The sequence below is a fragment of the Manacus candei genome, unplaced genomic scaffold (genome assembly GCF_025592945.1).
Source record: "Manacus candei isolate 608988 ecotype Guabito, Panama unplaced genomic scaffold, ASM2559294v1 h1tg000007l, whole genome shotgun sequence".
Lineage (NCBI taxonomy): Eukaryota > Metazoa > Chordata > Aves > Passeriformes > Pipridae > Manacus > Manacus candei.
This window is the reverse complement of record NW_026138055.1, coordinates 3036584-3059668: the sequence shown is the minus strand read 5'-3', so window position 1 is coordinate 3059668 and position 23085 is coordinate 3036584. Positions and strand designations below refer to the sequence as shown.

The following is a 23085-nucleotide window of genomic DNA, read 5'->3' as shown; positions in this document are numbered from 1 at the left end:
CCTTTATTTTTAATTCTCTTGTAAGTTAAAACCAAACTTGTAAATTTTCCCTTCCCCAACAGAACAGAAATTTATAACAGACCATCTTATTTCTAAGAAAAGTATTTAAGCACGCTGAAAACAACTCTTTGCAGCTATGTGTAGATATTGCACTTACATTATGGACACAGGGAGCAGCCTTGTTTTGTCCTAAACTATTTGTTATCAGTTGAGTCCAGAACCGAACCAACAAGCATATTAAAAGCAGTAAGGAAAGAGAACAAAACCTGTGACTCAAAGATAAATGCTAGTCTAGGTTTATCTGAGAAACAATGAAATGCAGCTAGAGAGGAGCAGCTTTTGAGTCAGCTTTTCTCTCAACATAGAATTAACATTGGTAATGTTTCTGTTCTGTGAGTGATGAAGCAACTGCCTCTTGGAAGCACGAGTGTGATAGTCATGGGTGGCATCCCAGGTCCCCTCACACCAAGCACCTTGAGAACTGTTTTCAGGTTTCCTAATGACATCAGCCTACCCTTGAGTGGAAGAAACAACAGGAGCAGGGCTTGGATGCAGACACCTAGAAAGGGCGTATAAGGTGGGATAAAGCAGTACTTTCCCAGGATACTCTTCCATCTGGCTAATAATGCTAAGGGACTCTGCGAGCCAAAAATGGTGTGTGTCTCTGGGAAATATTCAGACTTCTGCCATCAATGCACCCTAAAAAAACCGAACCCCGAACGGCACATGCCCACCGTGGCTGATAAGCTCCAGGACCTGAACACTCTCCCCTGTGCTGTGGAAAGCTACCTCAGCTTCTCTGCTTAGAAGCTGCCCCTTCCCAGTTTTACCTGGTTTCCCCTCGAGAGTCACGGAGTGGGGGAGTCCTCGCTCACCCCTTACCCTCCTCCCACTCCCACCCCGGCGAGCACCGAGCCTGAAGGGGCAGCATTAAACACTCAGTCGCTCACAACACACACCTGGAAGTCAGGAGTTGCTGAGGGGAGCGAACCTCTCCTGCCTCCAGCATCTCTCTCACCCGCCTCGGTCCGGGAGGCAGGCCCGGAGGGGAGGGGGGTGGGAAGGGAACGCGCTTTTTCCTGCCACGGCAGCGGACAGTGAATCCAGGGAAGACAGCGGGGCAACGGCGCTGCCCGGAGAGAGCGCAGGGGCAGCGGGAAGGGTTGAAGAGCTGTTCCAGGTACTCGCCGAGACCGCGCACGAAGCACCGCACGAACCGCGGCGGCAGCGAGCTCAGGCTGCCCGGACCGCAACCCACCCGCGAGGAGAGCGAAACACCAGCGCGGCGGGACCCCGACACCGCTCCGCCCCAGGCTGTGCCCGAGGGGCTCCCCGAGCCCCCCGACGGCCGTGTAACCACGCCCGCAGCCCCTCACCTCCTCCTGTCCCGCCGGGGTGTCCCTCGCCGCCCCCGCCATGGCACCGCGCACATCCCACCCCGCCGACACCTGCGCGCCCGGGGCGGGGCGGCCGGGGCAGAGCGGGCGGTGTGACCCTCCCCGGCTCTTGCAGAGCCCGGAAGGTGCTGCCGGTGCTGTCACCCCGGACTGGGAGAGGGGATCCCGCGCCCCGCCGAGCCCCGACACCCTGCACCCTCCACGGGGCAGCTCCCGCAGCGCGGTGTTCCAGGACGGGGCACGGCGGAAGGTGCCGGGGCTGTTCTCAGCCACAGCCCAAAGATGCCAGCTCTGTCCCTTCCAAGAGATGCGCTGTTTCCCGATTCACGCGGATGTATGAACAACGCCGTCGTTCGTGAGTTGGACGGAGATCAGGCAACACCCGCCCGCCCTGCGGGAAGAGTCGCTGCTAGTTCTCCCACTAGGAAAAATTTCTTCACAGAAAGGGTGATTAAATATTGGAATGGGCTTCCCAGGGAGATTGTGTAGTCATAGTCCCCGGAGGTGTCTAAGGAAAGACTGGACGAGGCACTCAGTGCCATGGTCTAGTTGACAAGGTGATGTTCGGTCACAGGTTGGACTTGATCTCAGAGGTCTTTTCCAACCTAATTGATTCTGTGATTCTGCTGCCCTCCAGCCAATACCCTTATCAAGGTTGTAGGAGTTCAGCACCACCCTGCCCACAGGAAAGTGCTCTTGCAAGCATGCTCTGCACCAGAGGTAAAAAAATACAAATTGCATTTTGGAGTATGAATTCTTTCAACAGTGAGACAGCCTGAGAGAAGGTTTAATGAAGCCAACAAAGACAGGAGGACTTGTGACCTGCCTGTCTTGGGAAGATGACGACTAATCTATATGCACAGGGCTTTGTGGCTTGACTGATTCGAAGAGCTCTCTGCAGGGTCACCTTGTGAGTACTGGGCAGCCACCGCAAACCATGCCATAAAGTACTGACGTGCAAATCCTGTGCAGTCTCATTTCACAAGACTAATTATTGCAAATTTGCAAAATACTTAAAAAATAAGGCATTATTTTCTTAAAAACAGACCTCCAACAGAAAACTGAGATTACAGCCTTAACAGGCCTTGTTGAAAACTCTCTGGAGCTTTTGGGCTCCCAGGTGGTCCTGAAAGGCTGAGGCCAGATGAGCTTCAAAACACAGACAGACTGCCCAGTACCAAGCTAGATACAAGGTATGCGTCTAACATTGAAATTCAGCATTTAGGTTCTCCATTTTCTCTTCACACATCATCCTTGTAACACACTAAATCTTTGTTACTTCCATTTGCATGTTTCTTCACAAAGGGAAAACCAACAGGGGAAAAAACAAAATTTCCTTTCTTTGTTCTTTTCTTGGCTATCTCAATTTTGCTGTAAATCATGTTAATGCACAGGCTTTACTCAAAACAGCAAAGGTTTGTGAAGAAACAATGAATAACTGATAGTACTTGTGTGTTTCACAAACTCTGGCATTGATCAAGCCAGTTTTACTGTTGTTTGACCAATGCACAATAGCTGTCTACAGCACAGAGCAAGAGATTAGGCTGTCCAGACACTACAGGTAGCTAATCAGTCTTTACAAGCTGACAAAAACCCAATTAGATTCAGGAGAGCCCTGTATTGACTCCAAAGATTTTCTCCAAGTTAGGAAATAAGTTATCCAATCACAGTTCATTGCCTTTTTTAAAGGCACTTTCTAATCTAACACAGGATTAGTGCAGTCAGCATCATTTTAGACTTTTCAAAGATTTGCTCTTTGTCATTTTGTAATTAGGATCATGACACTTTCAAACTGCAAATGCACACTCAAGTACACCAAAGCTTTTGCCAGACACAGCTGATTTCAGTAAAGCACAATATACAGCAAGGAAGAACCAAGCTGTGCAATCTCTTAAAATGCTGGCACCAGACACGAATCAACATTGAAAAATACAAAATACTTTCCAAAGGACAGCAAGCAAAATGGATTTACCTACAATTTGACACTCCCCCCCATTGATTTCAATCTGACACTAATTATTTCTTTGAATTTCTGTGCTACCAATGCTTGAATAGTACACTGTTACTTTGACATTTCATGCACCTTTTAGATAAGAACTGAGCTCGCTATCAAGCACGTGTGGTTTTCTAACACTTATTTTTACATTAGGACAAATTCAAAACCACTGATTAATAAAATTCACTGTTCAGGAAGCTCTGAGAACTTAGGGTTGGATCTGAGTCTGTAGGTGGTTTGTCTTTACAGTTTTACTAGTGGATTTGTCTGCACATTTCTTCCTGTTTTTCACATGGGTGGGGAGTCAGTGCAAGAGCCAAGAAAATTTAGTTCTACTACCTGCTACACAGACTCAAATGACACAGTAGCACATGAAGTTTACAGCACTGAAATAGTGAACTGCATGGTTTTCAGAGATTTGCTTTCTGAGAACACTGAATAGATATTTGTGCAGCTGACTTTGATTTCACTGTCCTCAAACACACCAGGAGAGATGCTGAGGCAAACCAGTTTAATATCCCTGGAAATGAAGTAAGTACACCCATAGTTTGAAGTCTCCCAATTTTCAGATAGAATACAAGTCACTCCAATGAAGCAATTTTCTATTTAGAACAAAACCAGCAAAATCCCAAACCATCTTTCATTTAACCACGCAAAAGAAGTACAACCCCAACAATCATCCATTGTCTTAGGTAGTACAGATTAGTCAGCATCTACCAAAGGTCCTGAGATAAGTCTTACCTAGAGACTTTAGTTCCATTCACAAATCCACATGCTTAGTAAACACAGTACAAAATATTTAGTCTTTATGTTGATTTCTCTTTTAGGAAAACATGGAATAGTTGGCTACAATTTTTATGCCTCAAGTACATGAATAGCAAAATAAAAGATATGGGTGGAAATGGGGCAAGGGGGGGGGAGAAAAACCTCAGTTTTCAAATAAGGATTTTCAAGATCTTTGAAACTTGGCTACGTGTAATTAGTGTCTCAATCAGCTGGTCAGTTCAGGGCAGAGGCAGATAAAGAATACAAAAACAACTGTAAGCCACTACTCCTGTATGGCAGTGCCACAAAAGCAGAAGGTTTTGTGTGACAAAGCTAAAAGTGGATCTGTATGCTAATGAGCTAGGTAGTTTAACATCACCTGATCTGTAAGACACCCGTAGCAGCCCAGAAGAGGCAGAAACCACTTCAACCATTGGTAATAACAATTCCTTCAGAGCTTACTTTGAGGCACTTTGTATGCAGTATGCACCAGACTACCTCATTTCTATCCTCTCACACATGCACCTACCATCATGTACAGACTTGACAGAACATTATTACACTGCAGATCTTGTATAAAAGTTAAATCCCAAAGATCCTGAAGATTTTCAAGTTAAGAGTCCAAATGTGAGCTTCCCTGCAGCATCTGTTGTCTAAAAGTTACTGTGAGAAGAATGCAACCTGCAGCAGTTTACACCACAATGTAAGTGAAATGCTTCAGTTTAGTCCAAAGTGCAAAAATAAATACTATTTTTCCCTAAAAGGTGCTATCAGTAGTAATTAAGTCTCAGAGAACTGTTCCACCTAAACCCACTCATTAAATAACTACGAAGCTTTTTATCTAAGTAAATTCTAAGGATGATCTGCTGTACAGTTACCTCTGCTATGTTATACAGCCAGGCTCTGACCACCCAGTCTAGCTGAAAATACTTATTACAGCAGATGAGAGCACAGCACCCATACTGCTCTCTAAGAGCACAGTGCATGAGGATGTGAGGGCATCCACATATTGCTGGTTACATTTTTGGTTTTGCCTAGTTTCCCCTGCATCTAGTTTTTGGCCAGTTGAAAGCTAATTCGATCTTGTACTACTGACAGCATTTTTTTGCTCATTCTTGAGTTGTCCGTTAGGGGTAGCAGCAGTTTTATAGTCATTGTCAGGTGCTTTTATCACTAAGAGTCTGAAAGGTTCAGTTGTTTTCCGAAGTCTCTGAACAACAACAGCATTCTGCAACTTTGCTTCCTCCAGCGTGAGTGTCTCATCTTGCAGCTCTCGAAAGGGCAGGGAAGTCGTCAGTGTGAAGGGAACACTTCCCTCCGATCCTTGATACTTTGTTATGAAGTCTCTGACATGGCTTATTCTGAGAAGAAAATAAGAAAACTTGGCATTAGAGTTTTGGCACTGCAATCCCAACACAGACCATGTGTGCAAACACTCACAGCCACCACAGGATGAGAATGAGACACAACTTCATTTAATGCCTGATGGCACAGAATTGGAGGAATATAGATGGGGTAGTATCCTGAAATGCCTGATCCATTTGGGAGGCAAGGACTAAGGTTTGCATGCTCTAAGAGTACTCCCAAGGGAACAGGGATGAGCATCTTATTCTGAGCACTCAAATGCTTCACCATGGCTCAGACAGTATTTACACAAGCCTACCATTTCCTAACCAGCTGGTGGAGCTCTTACCTGAGGATTCTGTAGCCAAGAGCTAGAATAAAGATGCTTCCAGAGTGTGGTATATGTAGCAGAACTATAATAAAAATCAAGAAGAAGGGTCTGCAAAAATTGTCTGGACAGCTGATACATTAACTAGGACCAAATATAGCCTCATCCTACCAAAGCAGGTGCAGTGGTGAATTCACTACAGATTTAAGTTGCCTATTAAGGTGTGAAGAACCTTGCAACAAGTGAGCAAGACAGAGGTTTCGCTTCAGAACAATCAGGATTGACCAATTTAATTAGAAAATGAAGATGAGAGGATACATCTGTCTCAATAAAATAAATGCAGTGTCAGTGTTCATTCTCTGATCCTGAGACCAACTGGTAGACTCTGGTTACCGGCAACTTAGCTTATCCTTCCTCTCTCCCATTCACAGTGCAGCCCATGAGGTTTACTGCCTCCTGGGAATGGTCCATGACCTGAGCTAACATCTGAACCATGGCTAGATATCAACAGAGGAAGTGCTGGCTGGCTTGGGGGAGAGCCATCAGAACAGTTTAGCAGCACAGATGACCAAAGTGTTATGCCTCAGCCATACTCACTCACCAGGGCAGATTTGCCAGCATAATAAAAAACAATTCCTGTGCACGCAGGCCTCCGTTAAGAGACATTGCTTGGTCTTACAAGCCTAGAGCCTGAAAAGCCTCAAGCAGGACTAAATTTTTGGTTGGACATTTACACGTGTCTACATGCATTATATCAGAGTTCACTGTGCTCCAAGAGCAGCTCCCAATTAGCCAGCGGGTCTCTGCTTTAGAAAGTCAGTTTTCCAGGCTCCATACCCAATACTCCAGGTTCATGCTAACTTAGCAAGTGCTCAAGAAGGCACACAGAGACAGCTCTGTGTGCTATTCCTACAGCTCTACTCTGCCAGTTGCTACACTCTCATGTCTTGATTCCCCACATTGCAGTTCTACAGTGGTACCTGCACTTCTGCTCCACTCTTTCAGCAGAAATCAAGTCACATCTAAAGCAGCAGTTATTGTGGCACATACACGTTCTATCTGCAAAAGGGTAGAAGTAATCAATTTACCCAGACACTACAACCTATGTGCTACATGTTATTAATCTATAGTTTAGTTAACAAATAGTTGACTATATTCTGTGTCTCCACTGAAAAGGAGTGCTGTGTGTGCAATCATCACACTTAAGGATATGTACTCTAAAAGGATTTCCCTCTAGTTCTTATTGGGTCGTACACAAATACTGTATACAGCACAAACATGCTGGTCTTGTGGCAAGAGGGTATGTTATAATGGAATATTTATTGCATGCTACTTCAAAAAGAGCATTGCATCAGTAAGGTTGTTGTCCTGCTTATCTCAGATGTTTTTTTTCCTCTCAAAAGCATTTAGCAGCTGTTCAAACTGCTATTTTTCATGAAGACAGAAAGCTTCTAAATACACTTAAATGTGTGAAACCTGGAATAATTAAGATATTAAGCCCGCCAATTAAGTATTTATAATTAAAACAGCAATTGACCCTTCAGCAGTACATCATAACACTCTTTCAGTTCACACCTCAGGCCACTAACAGTAATAAATAAGTACAAGTCAAAGAAAAAACTACAGTCATTAACCTTCGACTGCTGAGCTTTTCTTCTGACCAGCCACAGACATATACAGCTTATCTTGACAGCAGCCTGGGTTGTATTAAATCTGTGATACCTTCAAATTGCTTCACAGAGAAGCATAGTCAACATATCCTTTACATGACATGACCGTATAGTGCCGGAGTAATTTCTCAAATTACAGATTTGAGAAAGGTCTCTAAAGACAGTAGGTCTACAACTGAATGTTAAAAAGTGTTAATCCTACTTTCTCAAAGCTCCTGCATACATGTGCTGTGCTGACACCTTCTGTCATTATCCAATTTATAAGCTTCCTTGGGAACTGGATGTTTTACTAATTAATAATTAAACACACTGGGTGCATTCTATTCTGTCCATGTTGACACGCAAGAGATGAACCTCCCCTGCCCAGTGCACTGACTCTGGCCCTCCCCAGAGGTTTCTCTGGCTCAGTTCTAAGTCACATTCTCCAGCTTCCACCTGTGGTGCTGTCTATGCCCAATGACTAGCAGGCTTTTTACTAAGCCATTTGCTCCAGATGTAGTTGTTTTGGGAAATCTGTAATCTTAAAAGCTGTTTCCTCTAGTAATGAGCAATACCACCCTAACTTCTACTAACCTACAAAGAACTCCTACAGTTTCCTCAGATTTTCCTTTATGCTCAGTTATGAACTGACTACTAATATCAGTTCACATTCCTCTTATGCTCCTCTCTTCTCAACTAATAGATTTCTCAAAATTCAAAGGTTTTCTAGACACAGCAGTCCAACACTAAGTGAACTGAGGAGACAGATTATCCACAGAAATCAGAGACTTATGTGTACAGGCATAACACAAATAGTTCAGATGTAAATATATATGACAGTGCTAAAATACATCTTACCTGTGAGAAACATTGAATTTCTGAATTATCCTTTCCCCATCAGCTAACCAGATCTGGATGTTAGTGATAGGCTCCAAATCATTCAAGGGTACTAAAGGCAGGTGTCTTTTGTCATCAAGTCCTTGATGATCATCTCTCACTTTAGAGATTATCCTTGGAGTAGCACTGAAAAGAAAAGCCATGTGAGGTTATGGCTTCTGGGTATGCATGTAAGCTTGAACCTCCCTCCAGACCTCTGCTTCTGGAGCTTTCTGCCCTGTACCAGGGTGCACTGATGACTTCTTATTTTAACAAATTTAGGAACACCGACATAAATATCATCTTTTTTTCAACTGTATGCAAATACTTTCATTTAAAGACTTCAGTGTGCTAAAGAATTTCAGTCTGCTCATATTTAACATTTTTATAAGACCGAAGGATTAAATATGAATAGACAAGAGACAAAACAGTCTGAAGATGCTTCATGCATTTTTGTACTCTAATCACACAGGTGAAACTTTAAGGGGGTTGAGTACTGAATTTGCATACTCAAAGTTAATTTTCACCATAATGTGATTACAGTAATTCAATTTAACTGAATGTTGTTAGCCTTGATTTAGACTCCAGCATCATCTATTTCAGCTTAGAAGAATTACTCATCTATCAGAGCAATTGACTTAATGTGAAAAATCCAGGCTGATGCACACAGCATTTGGATTTTATTTTTCTAAGGCACTTTCTACAGCCAACCCTCCCACAGGGGCAAAGACACACAAGATGACTTGACAGAATACAGGGATCTCAGTCCAAGACCACGATCTTAAAAATCAAACAACAGAAAAATTACTTGCAAAAAGTTTTATTCTGAAGAACTGTCTAGAGCTTAGTGCTTTCATGACTAAGCTTTTTCAGCATGTGCTGTTTAACTCATCGTTAGGGCTGATCCGATGGGCACATCCTCAGCTCCCGTGAGTATAACCAGATGTTTGCTTGCAGAGCAAGAGCAGTGACTTAAGGAGTCACCATTTCTCTTCTGGGCTCAGCTGTGGTCACTGACTACATGAACACTTAGCAGTGGTTTGCAGAAAAGCTTTCTCCTTGCGCAGAAAACTGATCAGTTACAGTTTCTTGAGAGAGAACTGGGTAACTGATGGCCATAGAACAATAACTATACTGCACATCTGCTTTCTTATGTTCTTGTACCTGTCTTAGTTTAATCATAAAGCAGAAAAGTCTTAGCTAATTTATTATTAAAACAAAGATGGTTAACAACTTAATATATTCAGGCTAATAAAGTTAAGAGTCTTGGGCTCAAGTTCTTAGTCGGAGGTATTTCAAAAACTCTTATTTCCCACTGCCTAGTTAAGTGCTGCCCTAACTTCTAGAATATCAACCAGTAGAGACACCTTTTATTTCTTCAATTGAAACTCAGCAAAAAGAATGAGGATCAAGAAATCTCATCCCCAAGTCAGTGGTAAGAGCTGTTCAGTGTGATTGGAGGCAGATAAGAGACATCAACCTGTTTTGGATTACACAGAAATTAGCTGGGCCACAAGAACTTGGCACCAAGAGGCAGATCCGTAAAATATTCTGGTCTTCCAAGTACAGGTGACTTACTACCATCCACCTGCCTCACTAGCTCACACCCAGCTTCTGTTCATGCTTGACCTCAGCACAGAAGAAGACTTAACTGCCCTCTAGATCAGGACGAAAAGCTTGAGCAAGACGATGTTAAACAGTCTTGTGAGCCGAGCAAAAAAAAAAAAAAAATAAATTTCAAGTCATACTTCAGTCCAACAACGATCAGCTTTTGCTGTCTACTTGCTCAGTGGTGTTCAGTTCCCAGCTCAGACACTGCAGCACTCATGTGCACAGCAGAGGCTGCAGAGGTGCTTAGCTGTGCAGCTGCCCGTGTCTGGCCCAGCCTGGGCTGAACTGCATCAGACACAGCTGTAGCTCAGAAAACTGTCTCCCATGGATACAGATTCTGGTGTGGTGTCATTCTCAAACCAGCTTCCCTCAAGGTCATCTCTCAATTTGTGGTAGACACTGGAAATGATTCTTTCAATAGCAAGTGTGTGTGAAGCTGAAGCCAACACTTTATTGAAGCTGCAAGAGTCAGAACTGTATTCATCAAGGTTTAAAGCATTTCTATATATAACAACTTTGCTCTTGAAGAACTGACAGATAAAGCCATCTAGTGGTGAGAGCTTTGACTAAAGTCACAAATTAAGAATCTAAGTCTCTTATTAGGCTGACATTGAAGCACTGCAACTCCTTTTAAAGGCTTACTCCTTTTATAAGATTATCAAAAGAAGATGTAAACTAAAGATTGAAGAGATATAAGAGCATCCTGCCAATTTCCTGAAAAGAAAAAGCCCAGGAGTGAGGTAACATGACTTACCCTGACTGATGCTTAAGAAGCTTGACACACATTGCTTTACCCTAATGAGGTTATAGAGCAAGCCCACTTTGATACAAGGGATTTCAGGCAATAGTTTAATTAACGTATTTCTGATGCAGTCCTAAAGATGCATTGATAAGCTCAACAGAGAAGTGCAGCTGTAAATCTAGTCATAATCTCAAACTATGAAATGCAGCTGAATGGTGGTACATAAAACACAATATATCCATTAGTTATACAGGTTTATAAGGTACATTGGAAAATTCTGGTAAGTCTCAGTTGTTTCTCCTGTAAAACAAAAAGTGGAAGATCAAGCTCATCTGAGCTGTATCAATATACTTATTTCTAGTTCTTCTAGTTTTCCTCCAACAAAACTTTTAAAGAGCCAGCCAACAGACCAGTTGATAATGGTTCATGCACCACAAAGTTCCTCCACCTAGGATCACTGGCAAAATAGACTAATGAAGTGGTTTTTTGATAAGCAGAAGTTTAGATAGGCAGTAAGATGAAATAAACTCTTCGGTCATTTGTCTCTCTCATTTCTAACTAATCACACAAATGCAACTGTGGAAAAGGAGTTCTATAGCTTAAAACTTGTTCCGGGTCTCAGCCAGCTCTACTCCATTAAGCTTTTCTGTTGCAAGTGTAGCATATACATGCAACGGACATTTATCTTAATAAATAATTAAGATAAATTCCTGCTCTTAAGCAGGAATTGAGCACTAATTTATGGAGTAGGAGCACTTATTGCTCATGTTTCCAACATCAGCAAAAATATTTACTTGTCTTTAAAGAATAGGCTCTGATAGCATAGCACAGAATAGACTAGAAGAGTAGAAAAAAAAAAAAAGAAATGCTAAGCAAGTTGTAGGATTCAATGTACAAGACTCAGTGCACAAGACCAGTCAACCGAAATTCACAGATTAGCATGTTTCCAAATCCTAACTTGCCTACTGGGAAGCAAGATCATTACTTGCTGTAGGCATGGCAGAGCAAAACAAGCAGCTGAACAACCTACCATTTAGCACTGGTTAGCAGCAGAAACCCAGCACACTGAGGATCTGCTTGGCTTTGCTACCTACATAAAATAAGGTTAAGTTCTTGACCCTTGTTTGCTCAGGATTTCAGTGCCACCAAAAGAGAGTCTTGCAGTGTCTCATCCATCTCTCAAGGGAAGGTTTTCCCTATTGACAGTATCTACTCAAGCACCGAGCAACTGAATTGACTGTGCTACTGGAACAGATGCAACTGATAAAACAGATACTTGCTTCTCTGAAGCCTGGAACCACTGATCCTTTACTGTTATCAGGCTCCAGTTCTGCACATTATCTTCTTCCCCTGCCTAGGTCACGTTTTCCCTTAGCACGAGCACGGGGCCTTAGCAGCCAAACCCTTCCCACTTAATTGACACAAGCTGCTCACCTAAGGTTTCACCACAGCCTACAACCCCAGCCTGCAGGTCACTCAGCAGTGCCACCTGTAGAGGATCCTGTAGGCTCCTGGTCACTGAAAGTGTCCTGTTCCCTAAGCTCAAGCCTGCTTTTATAGGCACGTAAATCTTTCATGACAAGAATATGTGAAGCAGATAATCTGGCTGGAGTAAAGAAAAATCATAGAGATCAGATACATGAACTCCTGGCCTGTCCCTCTACAACAGCTGGCCAAAATACAACAGTTTGGTTGTAAATCAAGCACAGTTTTAGCACTGGCCTTAGTGGCTGACACTCTCCAACTACAAGAGAGACATGGAATAAAGAGGATCACTGTAACATGCTAAAATGCCTTAATTGCAACAAATGCATGATTAAATATGGAGCAATTTTAAGAGAACACAAAATAACCTCTTAATTCTTCAGTTTCCTTTATGGGATTGTCATACTCCCCTCTTCTCAAACATGAAGCTTTAAAAGAGATTCTTTTCTCTTAAGTCACAGAAGAGCGACAGCCTTTCAGCTGGAAACACTTCTGCTAATATTGTGAGTTCAAACTAAGAAAGATGTTAATACAGCATCCTGTCTGTATTAACACAGCAACATGGCCAATTATCCCCCCAAGCTCCAGGTTTCATGGAGAGACACCAAGATCTCTGCAGGATGGAGCATTCACCCTGTGAGCAGAGGCTGAGGAGAGGTGTTTGTTCAGCCTGTGGATGATGGTGGTGGTCATGGGGCACCTACAAACAGCCTGTCAGGGTCTGCAGGAGGCCATCAGGAGGAGGGGGCCAGGCTCTTCATGGAGGACAGAAATTCAAACAAGAGACATTCAGACTGGATATAAGGAAAAACTTCTTTCCTACAAAGACAGTCCAGCACTAGAGCAAGCTGTGCAGCTTTTCACTCTTGCAGGATTTCAAGACCCAATTGGACAACAGCCTGAGCAACCTCATCCGCCCCTGCATCTGGCCTTCTTTGAGCAGGAGTTTAGATTAGAAAATTCCAGAGGTCACTTCCAAGCTGAATTATAATCCTTAACCTAGGTACAGTTCCCTTCAACTACTCAATCATAGAGCACATCAGACTACTCACCTTCCTAATCTGTAACCGGGACCAGAAAAGGGATGAAACACTGGCTTTTTCGATGACAAGTACACCTTATCTTTTTTATCTTCCACTTTCACATCTACCTCCTCCTTATCAAAAACTTTTCGTAGCTCGAAAGGCAGTTCCCTTAAAAGAAAAAGAAGGCATGTCAGATAAAGAACTATACTGTTTTCAGTATACAAAATAGATTAATGATTAATACTTGTTCTACATTTAGCCTTTCAAGGATGATGCTTTTAAAAAAAAAAAATCCCAAGAATTTACTAAGAGTTATGTTAAGTGCATGGCATACAAACAACTTCAAGTTCCTGAACTGCAAATTAACTAGAAATGGAACAATAAAAAAAAAGTTTGTTGAATGATGTTCAAGTTTACTCAGCAGTTACCACTTTTAAGGACAGGATGTGTAGGAAGTTGAGTATTGCCGCACATTGCTACAAAAAGGCTGAATTATTTTATCCCTATAGTAAAATGAAAAAAAAAAGACAATTGGCTTTTAAAGAGAAAGAACTGAGTTTAGACACAATGTGGTTAATTACAAAAAACCACAGCCTTTAAAAATTAGATCATCACTAATAGCCACACTCTTTAGTGCAATAACATCACCTTGGTGATGCTTTAATTGCATTAAGCAGAAAACAACAATGCCTTTGTCTATGAGCTCTGATGCAGACGGTACAATTCGGGGTGGAGGGGCTCAGCTGGCAGAGGGGCTGTACTAAGTGCTTTCTCTACCATCAATGATTATGCAGGAGCCATCCCATAATTAGCATCTTCGCAGGCAAACAGTGGAAGAAAGGTGGCAAACTTCTGATGAATGCACACAAAGAACACAAAGAGCTTTAAACAGTGCAGTTAATTGCTATTACAACTAACACAGATGACAGCCATAGAGGAGAAATAGTATAAAATCAGTATTTTTCATAGGCTAGCAAAGTATGGAAAAGAAAAATACAATGGCTTAGTAATTTCACATGCTTGATAAGGAGTTATTGAATTATATTATCCTCTCCATCTGTATGGGGTGAGAAAACAGACTACAAATTAAAGGTTCAAAATCACGTTGGTCTGTATGGTCAACCTGCTTTCTTAAAGCAACAACTGCAAACATTAGCAGAAATCAAGACAACGCGTTAACTTTTAACACAAGGATAAAGACAAGACACAGGGGTAAACATAAGATTTCTGTGTACAGGCAAAATGACTGAAATAGCGAGTTTGTACTAGGAAAAATGTCTGAAACTTAAGACTGACCAGAGTTTCTTGATGTTACATGGACCATCTGTGCCCATTTAAGGCTTTGCACGAACAAAAAGAAAACAAAGACCATAAAACCAGAAATGCTCAACCACTTGTGCATTGAGTTCATTAGTCAAAATACCATTTGATCAGAAGCTCTTACTGGGCACTGATTTATTCTTTGTTTTGTTCTGCACCTGCTGTGCCCCCCACCAACACTGCCTTTTATCTCTTCATCAGCAACTGCACACTACTGCCACTTAAAGCTGTATTACACCTGTTGATGTTCCAACAGCCATTAGCACTGCAGGAACGAGACCAGCAGGGCCTGCGCTCCTACAGGGACACTGCAGTGCAGCAAACCCAAGGAGCCATGTAAAAAACCTAGAGCATAAGCTAAGTGCTACCTGAAGCACATTAACTCAGGCTGGTTAAGAACACAAAACTTGCTTACCCCTTTTTAATGGAGTCCAAGAACTGCTGGTTTGCAACATCAGTGTAGCTCCGAAGTTCGCTGTCATTTACCGTAAACCCGTTTTTCCAAAGTTTAATGATGACATCAACCTACAAAGTAAGGACGAGCCTCATTATAACGCTGATGTAAAAGCAGCTTGGTATACCCACAGTACCCTGTGATTATAAATCATCCACTCCATGGACTAAAAATACCGAGAGTAGGCTCACTGTAATCTGCCTTGGCCCCAGGCCAACAGGCACAGCAACTGCAAGGGGTAAGTGACATTTCTAAGGATCTTGTGTCAATCAGGGTTAGAAATAAACCTTCCCCCAGTCATTCTGCTTTCCCAGGTCAAGAACACTCCTTCAATTCAGAAAGGAGGAAAAAAATAAAAGAGCTGGACAATCCCAGCCAGCTGCAACTCCTCAAGAGCTAATTTGAGAGCACACATGCCTGGTGTTGGAACACCAACTGCCAGAATAGTCCAGTTGGGGATTTACCGGGGTAAAGCCTTGTTCTGGTCATTCAGGAAGATTTTCTCAAAGTAAAGGCACTGAGATAATGCATGCAGAAGCTTTTCACTCAGAAAATGAAGCAAGTCCCAGAAAATTCACTTTCACACAGTCATACATTTATGTTACCCTGGAATTCCTGGGTATATTCAAAACCTTGGTGTTAGGCGAATGGAAAAATAAATTCTCAGTGATTCGTTAACTTCGCCAGAAATCATCCACTACTCCAACTTGTAGCCTTCACACTGTTTACTAAAATCTCCCCAACTGTAACATGGATATATTTGGGACTGTATTTTCATATTTATGCATCATGCCATTTAAGGAAGCATTTGATTATCCAGGTCTGAATATTTCATATCCCTGAAATAACCTTGTCTTGACAGATAGTTGGCCACAGGTGAGGTATAGGAAGCAGATATGAATGCAGAATTCACCTCAGCTGGAAATTACTTTGAACTAGGCTAGATAGTACCTGACAATTTTATCTTTTTTTCTTTTTTGCATTTTGACTTGTTAGATGATTGCTACATAAATAAACAGGCATATGCAAACTGCTGAATAAAATTCCTTCTCTTTCAGTTGGGTAGTCTGTCAAAAAAAGTTTACAGCACTCAGCAAGATTACATTCTTTCAAAAACTCTTGTATCTTATAGCACCAATGCATGTGGAAGGAGTTCTAATTATGGGAAGGTTCCTTTACAGTGAGACAGTATGCAAATTTAGCATGGGCTAATTATTCCACACCAATTTCCCATTTAGGCATTGACACAAGCAATGTCATGTAGCACTGTTTCAGAACTGCAATTTAACATACTGCTCCTGAAATTCCTTTTTTTTCCAGGCTCAGTAAGGGACTCATGAACGTAATTTCCAGCAATGCCCACTCCACATTTCTTCGTGACATCTTTGTTCTACATGGCCTTTTCTCCCTCCCCTTGGCAGTCTTTCATGAGTAACAGAAAAACTTGAAAAGGACAGAATCACCAAGATACAAACCCACACTGAACATCCCACTACCATAATTATATGAATAAGAGTAAAGGAAAAAATATGGGCTATGCCTCTGCACAAGAAGGCTGCAGCTCCTTAAATAACTTCTTATGTAATAGTAGTTGTCATTCCTTGGAACTTCTGCTCATGTCACTCTCCTTACTAATAAAGCAGAAGTGCATTAGCCAATGCCAGCATCAGTTCTAGAATGACACTAAACCCACTATAAATTAGTAAAAGCCAGAAGTACAGCAGCACAGGCCTGGCTGACTGAGAGATGAGAGGCTGTTCCTACAGCTCTCTGAATTCAGTGTTTATTTACAAATGTACTGGATAAGACTGTTGGGCTTCTGGCATCTGTTTTCCAGAGTACCCCTGCAGTGCTGCTATGTTAAACAGGAGTATTTTTTCTTCACTGCCTACCTGATTCTGGACTGTAGTTGGGGGCACACACATAGCACCAACCTTCTGAGCTTCTTCAAACAGGTTATCTACAAAGTACTCACAGTTTTGTTCTGTACCATTCAAAATCTGATCACTGGTTCCTGATTTACACACCCTGTAGAACAAAGACAAAGTAAAAATGACTCCTCAGAGGATGCATTAGAGGATAAGCAGGTACCCCAGGAGCTCAGTACTAAAAGGTGTAGAAGGCTTACTCCCCTCCACCCAGACTTGGCTGTTACAAAACATCAGGTCAACTTTGTGTTGTGCACTTTCTATAAACTTCTTCTCAGTCTCTTAACTGCTACTATTTGCACTTTAGAAGTAAAGTTAAAGAATGACAATAGAAAAGGTGAATTCATCTGTGCAAAACTTCTAAACTTGATATCAGAACAAGGAATGCAAGTTAGGTGATTCATACTTCTAATTCAAACCATCCAACATTTAACTGCACACCAATGAAGGGCCTTCCTCAAAGCATTTCCATGATATAGGCTTAGGTTCCACTGCCATAGGTTTTAAAATACATATACAAGAAAATTGCCCTAGGATTTACTCCCCCACCCCCCCTTGACCCTGCCCATTCCCAGCACCACCATCACTGTCTTGGACAGTGCATTAGAGAAAGTCAAGTGACTCAACACCACTGGAGCACACTGAAGAAATACAATAGAAGCCTTCAACACTGTGGAGACTGCCAGGGTATTAAAAAAGATGCATCAACCACATCTTTTTATAGAACATTGTATATGTGACAGCTGTTTCTGTTAAATTTTCGCCAATCAAAATGCAGAAATATGCAACCTGAATGAATGATTATCTTTCAGTATAGGTTCTTTGCATAGTAAGAGGATTATGCAGCTTTTAGTAAACATCGCAGGAGTTATTCCTATTGGAGATTCAGAAAAGTCTATTTTAAGCAATTCAGGAAAAAAAAATCCCAGCTCTTGAAAAATACCCAGTTTCACATAAAACTCTGCATTGAATTCAGAAGCAGCAATGCTTGCTGGCATGGTAATTTGATACATTTGCATAAAAAGGAATTGTTTGCAGTGCATCTATGCCACACTAAGAATCCCTACAGATTAACATCTTTAAACAAAAGAAAACCTCAACAACATTAAAGAAGAAATTTCAAAAGTATGCTGTCCCCATTAGTTTTCTAACAGAACAAAAGAAACTTGAAGCATTAATGTAGGTATTCACTACGCTTTACCACAGAAACAGAACTGGAAAACCAAACACCTCCACATCAAACGTAGAGCTGCACAGTGAGTTAGCAATTTGTAAGGCTGCCTTGCTTTTTTAAATAAAAATATTTACAGAGCTTCTTGCATCTAGGAAACATTTCAGGTATGTGAGGAATCTTTCAGCAAAATGATAGCATTTTTTTGAAACCTTCAGTACATGTGGAGTAAGTGGATAGAGAAAAAATATTAAATTTTAGAATTTAACAAAGTTTGAAAGGTCATAACAGGACACACAGACAGCAATGGGAAAGGAAGGGGGGGAAATAGGGAGGGGAGAACTGGCACCTACCATTCTTTCTTTACAGTTTGGATATTGTCCATGTCTTTCATTCTGGTGCGCCACCTAATTATGGAAAGAAGACGGTTTAAAACCAAACCAAACCAAAATAAAATGCCCAGCACACTTTCCCTCCTTTTGTAGCTGGAACACTACATTTTTTCCTGTGCAGATAATACATTTAACCAGAAACCTCAACCTCCCCCCCCACCAAGTCTCCAGATGGTTCTTTGTTTTCCTGCAGTTTCTAATTTAATGACACATGAACCACGCATCTGTTCCAGACGTTCAGAAGCAAGGTTACTTTCTCATAAACATACAAGATACATTCCACAATAATAACACTGTGTATTGAAAATACATGCCCATACTTAATGCAAGGCGAGGAAAAAACATCACACTCCTCCTCTGATCGACATGGTTTAAACTCCCCTGATTTTCCACAGCACTATGAGATGGTTGCAGAAAAACTGCACTGCCACTGCAGGTATTCATGACCTTCACCTTAACTGTGCATTACTGAAAGGGGCAAGATTTGTCAGGTTCCCCTTCCTACCTTACCTCAACATAGTGGTGCAGCACCTCAGAAACAGTGAATTATCATTTCTGGTCTACCATTTAGCTGGCAAGCAAATCCTGGATTTGCAAGTACTAAATATACTACAGGATTAGTCTGCTGAGTCAAAAGAAATGAAGAATCCCATACTGATCTCATTATAGGTGCTCATTCTTGAGCTCTCTGAAAAAAGTTACAGAATGTCACAAAAAGCCAGAAACTGCTACAAAATCCTTAAAAAAAATAAAACCACTCTGAAATTGTGCAACAGCCCCCCCCCCTCCCGAAAACAGAAATTTTAAGTTGCAACTGTGTTCAAAGAGTTATTCCTGAAGACCACTGGGTACAGGTTACACAGATGATGTTCTCCTGCAGGTCTGGGACTCAGTCATGACACTGTGTGTGGCTTTTAGAGAACATCAAACTAAGCAGTGACAGCCATCATAATCCTGAAAAAAGCAGCATGCACAGCAAGACTAATATAAATTTTAAGTGGTCTTGACATCTAATTTAACAAGACAGAGAGGTTAGGGCAAAACAACATGCAGCACTGACCAAAAAAAAGAAAACCTACATCCAGTTATTCAGTACTAATTCATATTCCTCCAGTTTTAATATTGGTATTCTTTCATCTTTAAAGTTAAATCCTTGTGAGACACATTATGTAGAAAAGTACATAAGCCTTCAGAAAACCCCTATAATGACCAAAAAATTTGGTCAATATGCACATCACAGGTTTGAAAGGTAAGACAGCCTTAAATTTAACTGATGCTATTATGTATTAGGTCAAACCAGCATACTTTGCACACCTTTGACATATCACACAAGATCAGAGTCAGTCTTTTTTTTTTTTTCCCCTCCTACAAATGTTCTGCCAGAGCACTGTATCTACCAGGCAAGCTTGTGCTGGTACATGATGACCTTATATGCATATCTGATAGTTGTTCTTGGAACTCTGTACTGCATTTGTTAAAAAAGAACTCTTGGTATGAAGTAAGCAGAGTGAAAGCAAAGTGCTTAAAAAGTATAATTTTTTCAAACTTCTCTCAAATTCAGCTTTAACACACTCCAGCACAAAGTATTTTTTTGTGTTTAGTCCAACGTAACTTTTTGTAGTTTGTGTTAATGTGCTTATCTTCTATACTCTTTCACTCCAGTGGGCTACTCCCCAAAGCAACAAGAGCCACCTCCTGCCATCTGCTTTTGTTGATTCTCTGTAACTTGTCATCAGAGCTGTTAAAAAGAGACAGACACAATGAAGCAGCTCTTCAAATTAGCTCTTTGGCTACATTAGCCTGGCCTCAAATGTGCGTGAATGTTATTCAAAACTGGTCAGCTGTGAAAACTGCTGTTCCTTCTAAAGTACAACAGCAATTATACTTGGAAGAAATGTTTGCATTAATCTCTCAAGGTGAAGAAATCATCCTATATAGCATACTGATGTTTATTATGACCAAAACGGCAATCAGAACGCGCTGCAAGCACTTCAGCTCAGCAGGTCAACCCAACCAACACAAACCACCTCTCCCACCAACTTGAGACAGGCATCCCTAGTTGCCACTTAAAATGTTAAGAATTTTGGAACTTATTTTTTGCATCAGTGACAAGAAGTGCCTCAGAACCCAACCTCCATCTCTGGAAACTAAATTTAAAACACGGGAAGAAGCTGCAGTTGCCAGCAGCCCACCACAGCTACATCTAGTAACTGGGGTAGGACACTCCTGGCCCTTCCACACAGCCCTAGGGGGTTTCGAGCCCTGTGACCAGCACCACTGGGATGGGCCACTGACCCAGTGTGGCTTCACAGCCAGAGCTTCCAAAGAGGCAGCCCTCAATAGATGTATTCGTTTTGGCAAATAACTCTGCGGTTAATACAGCTGAGCCCACACTTCCAGTCATTTTATTGCAAGAAAAACAAACCAGAAACTACCTGTGATGCTTCCCTGGCTGTGAAGGGCAGAAATACCCATACAAGCACATGCAGCCCTCTCCCCTGACAGCCTGCCTGACAAACTTTGGCAGAACAAGCTCCTTGAGTGGAGAGCTGCTCCCAGCACAGCACTGTCTATCTATGCACCACACTGAAATCACGGCTGAAAACTGCTCTGTACCGTGCCACAGAGAGACAGGAAGCTCCAGGGAAATGGCAACTGCAAATTAACAGCGAGATGAACATCAAAGCTAATGGCCTGAATGTGACTGATGTGCTCAGGTACAAACCACAGCATTCACGCTTCCTCTCCAGCTGGCTAGAGGAGCTGTGCACTGGGAAAGAAACCTATCCCCTCTCTTGATGTCCAGGTGTTAAAAAGATAAGTTACTTGTCTGTAGAATTGCCCTGTTAAGGCTTAGGACTCGACATGCTTCAATGATCTCAGATCTAAGGAGTGGTTAACTAAGCTTTGGGAGAAGGATGTACTGATAGTGGACACAAAGAAGGCAGAGTTTATGGGCCACAAGGACATTATGCAGAACACCCAAGATAAGGAAGAAACTAACAAAGCCAACTCAGCAACTGTGCTGGAATCAGCTCCAACTGGGTAAAAGGTAATAGGTAATTCTGGCAGAGGGATATCGTGACCACCAACTCAAGAAACCCACTAGCCCAGAAGAAGAGAAAGACTGAGCATGCAGACTAATAAACATAAGAAGCAAGACAATCATTTAACCAATAAAAGATAGTACACACATTAATAAGAGAACTATGTAACTTGTAGCAAAGGAACGATAATACCTCTGTTTGCTAAAACGTATAAATAGTGAAAAGTTTTGACAGTCGTGGCGCTGGCTTTGCGGATTTGCCATCCAGCCCCCCCTTCTGCGCAGAACCGCAAATAAATCAAAATACCTCGGCTCTGTATAGGGACTGGCCTCTCGCACTCTGGGTGAAAGACTCTATTTTGGGACAACACCGCGGCTGCCAGCAGCTGAACTCCCCCGCACCCCCAAGCCAGGCCGGGCGGGCGCTCCGCGCCTCCCGCCAGCGCCGGTGCCCAAACCCGCCCTGCCCAGCGCAGCCCCCGCCCGGCGGGCGGACAGGAGGTATTTTTAGGCGATGAGGCAATACCGCGGTAGCGACGCAGAGGCGGAACGCCCAGTGCGCCCGAGAGGGGCAGGGCAGGGACCCCCCGGGGAACGCTCCCGCCGCCGCCCCGCGCGGGACGCGGCCGGTCCGGAGCGGGGCGAAGTCTCCGGGCAGAGTCTGCGGGAAGGTTCGGGAGGCTCAGCCCGCCCGCCCCCGGGGCGGCCACAGGCGAAGCCCAAGCGCCAGTGGGAGCCGAGGGAGCGGCGGCTCTGCGGGACGCGCTCCCCCAGCCCGGCCTGTCCTGTCCTGTCCCCGCAGCGACTCACCCGCCCGTCCCGCAGCGCCCGTCCCAGCACCGCCCGCCCGCCGCGGAACTCCCGGTGTCCCGCGCAGAGCGGCGCAGGCGCGGCGGCTCCGGGCGGGGCGGGCACAGCTCAGCTCAGCTCAGCTCAGCTCCGCCCCGGCCCCGCGGGAGTGCCGGGCTGTCCTATGGATCCGCACCTGCTGCGCGGGGAGTCGCGGCGTCCCCTGGGGCTGCGCTGTCCTGCGGGGAGAGGCGGGGGCTGGCAGGGCCTATGGCCCGAACGGGCCGGACTCCCCGCGCCGCTGCGGCGGTGCCCGGGCAGGACCTGGCGCAGCACCGGTATAGATACAGATATATAGAGAGATAAACCTCTGTGCCTGGCCTGCGGCTGCCAAGGCAGCTCTGTCCCGACAACAAAGTCCGTGTGCCCCTCTGTCACACGCCCACAATCGCGGGGGATGGTCTCGGTGTCCGGGCGCCCTCAGCGGCCCCCGCGCTTTGTCCGAGCAGCCGCAGGCGCGGCCCTTGGGAGGGCGGGAGTGTCTCGTTGTGCTGCGGGCGCTAATTAAGGGCGAGTGTTGACCTACGAGAAAGAGGAGCTCAGCCAAGGCCTCGCACCGAGGACAAAAGAGCGGCGCGGTGGCTGGGAAGCAGAGACCCCCGAGGGTGAATTAGACTTGGGAAAATGGGATGGAATCCTTAGGGAAGCAGGAAGGATTTAGCAGAGTTCCCTGCGCTGTGCTGGGCCTTGGAGAAGCCGCTCTCTGC

General features: G+C 43.5%; 2 protein-coding genes across 6 annotated transcripts in view; both read right to left on the bottom strand.

Annotated features, from left to right (window-relative positions):
• MFSD2B (MFSD2 lysolipid transporter B, sphingolipid) overlaps nucleotides 1-3764 on the bottom strand; it is a 43676-nt gene extending 39912 nt beyond the window's left edge. The window contains exon 1 of the mRNA XM_051810370.1: nucleotides 1377-3764. Within this exon, the coding sequence (XP_051666330.1) occupies nucleotides 1377-1418 (42 nt within the window). The 5' untranslated portion in view covers nucleotides 1419-3764. The remainder of the gene's footprint in view (nucleotides 1-1376) is intronic.
• A 126-nt stretch (nucleotides 3765-3890) lies between these two features.
• On the bottom strand, nucleotides 3891-22713 carry UBXN2A (UBX domain protein 2A). 5 transcript variants are annotated; one of them, XM_051810714.1, is made up of 7 exons: nucleotides 22695-22713; nucleotides 18445-18498; nucleotides 16885-17020; nucleotides 14954-15063; nucleotides 13246-13386; nucleotides 8338-8502; nucleotides 3891-5519 (listed from the first exon to the last, which is right to left on the bottom strand). In XM_051810714.1, exons 2-7 carry the CDS (start codon nucleotides 18483-18485, stop codon nucleotides 5231-5233), a joined length of 882 nt encoding a protein of 293 aa, XP_051666674.1. In that variant the 5' UTR covers nucleotides 18486-18498; nucleotides 22695-22713; the 3' UTR covers nucleotides 3891-5230. The 5 variants fall into 5 exon arrangements, with proteins under 5 accessions (XP_051666674.1, XP_051666657.1, XP_051666684.1 ...); XM_051810697.1 differs by lacking the exon at nucleotides 22695-22713 and adding an exon at nucleotides 22340-22447; XM_051810724.1 differs by lacking the exon at nucleotides 22695-22713 and adding an exon at nucleotides 22340-22438 and having other exon boundaries at nucleotides 16968-17020.
• Between the last annotated feature and the right edge of the window lie 372 nt (nucleotides 22714-23085).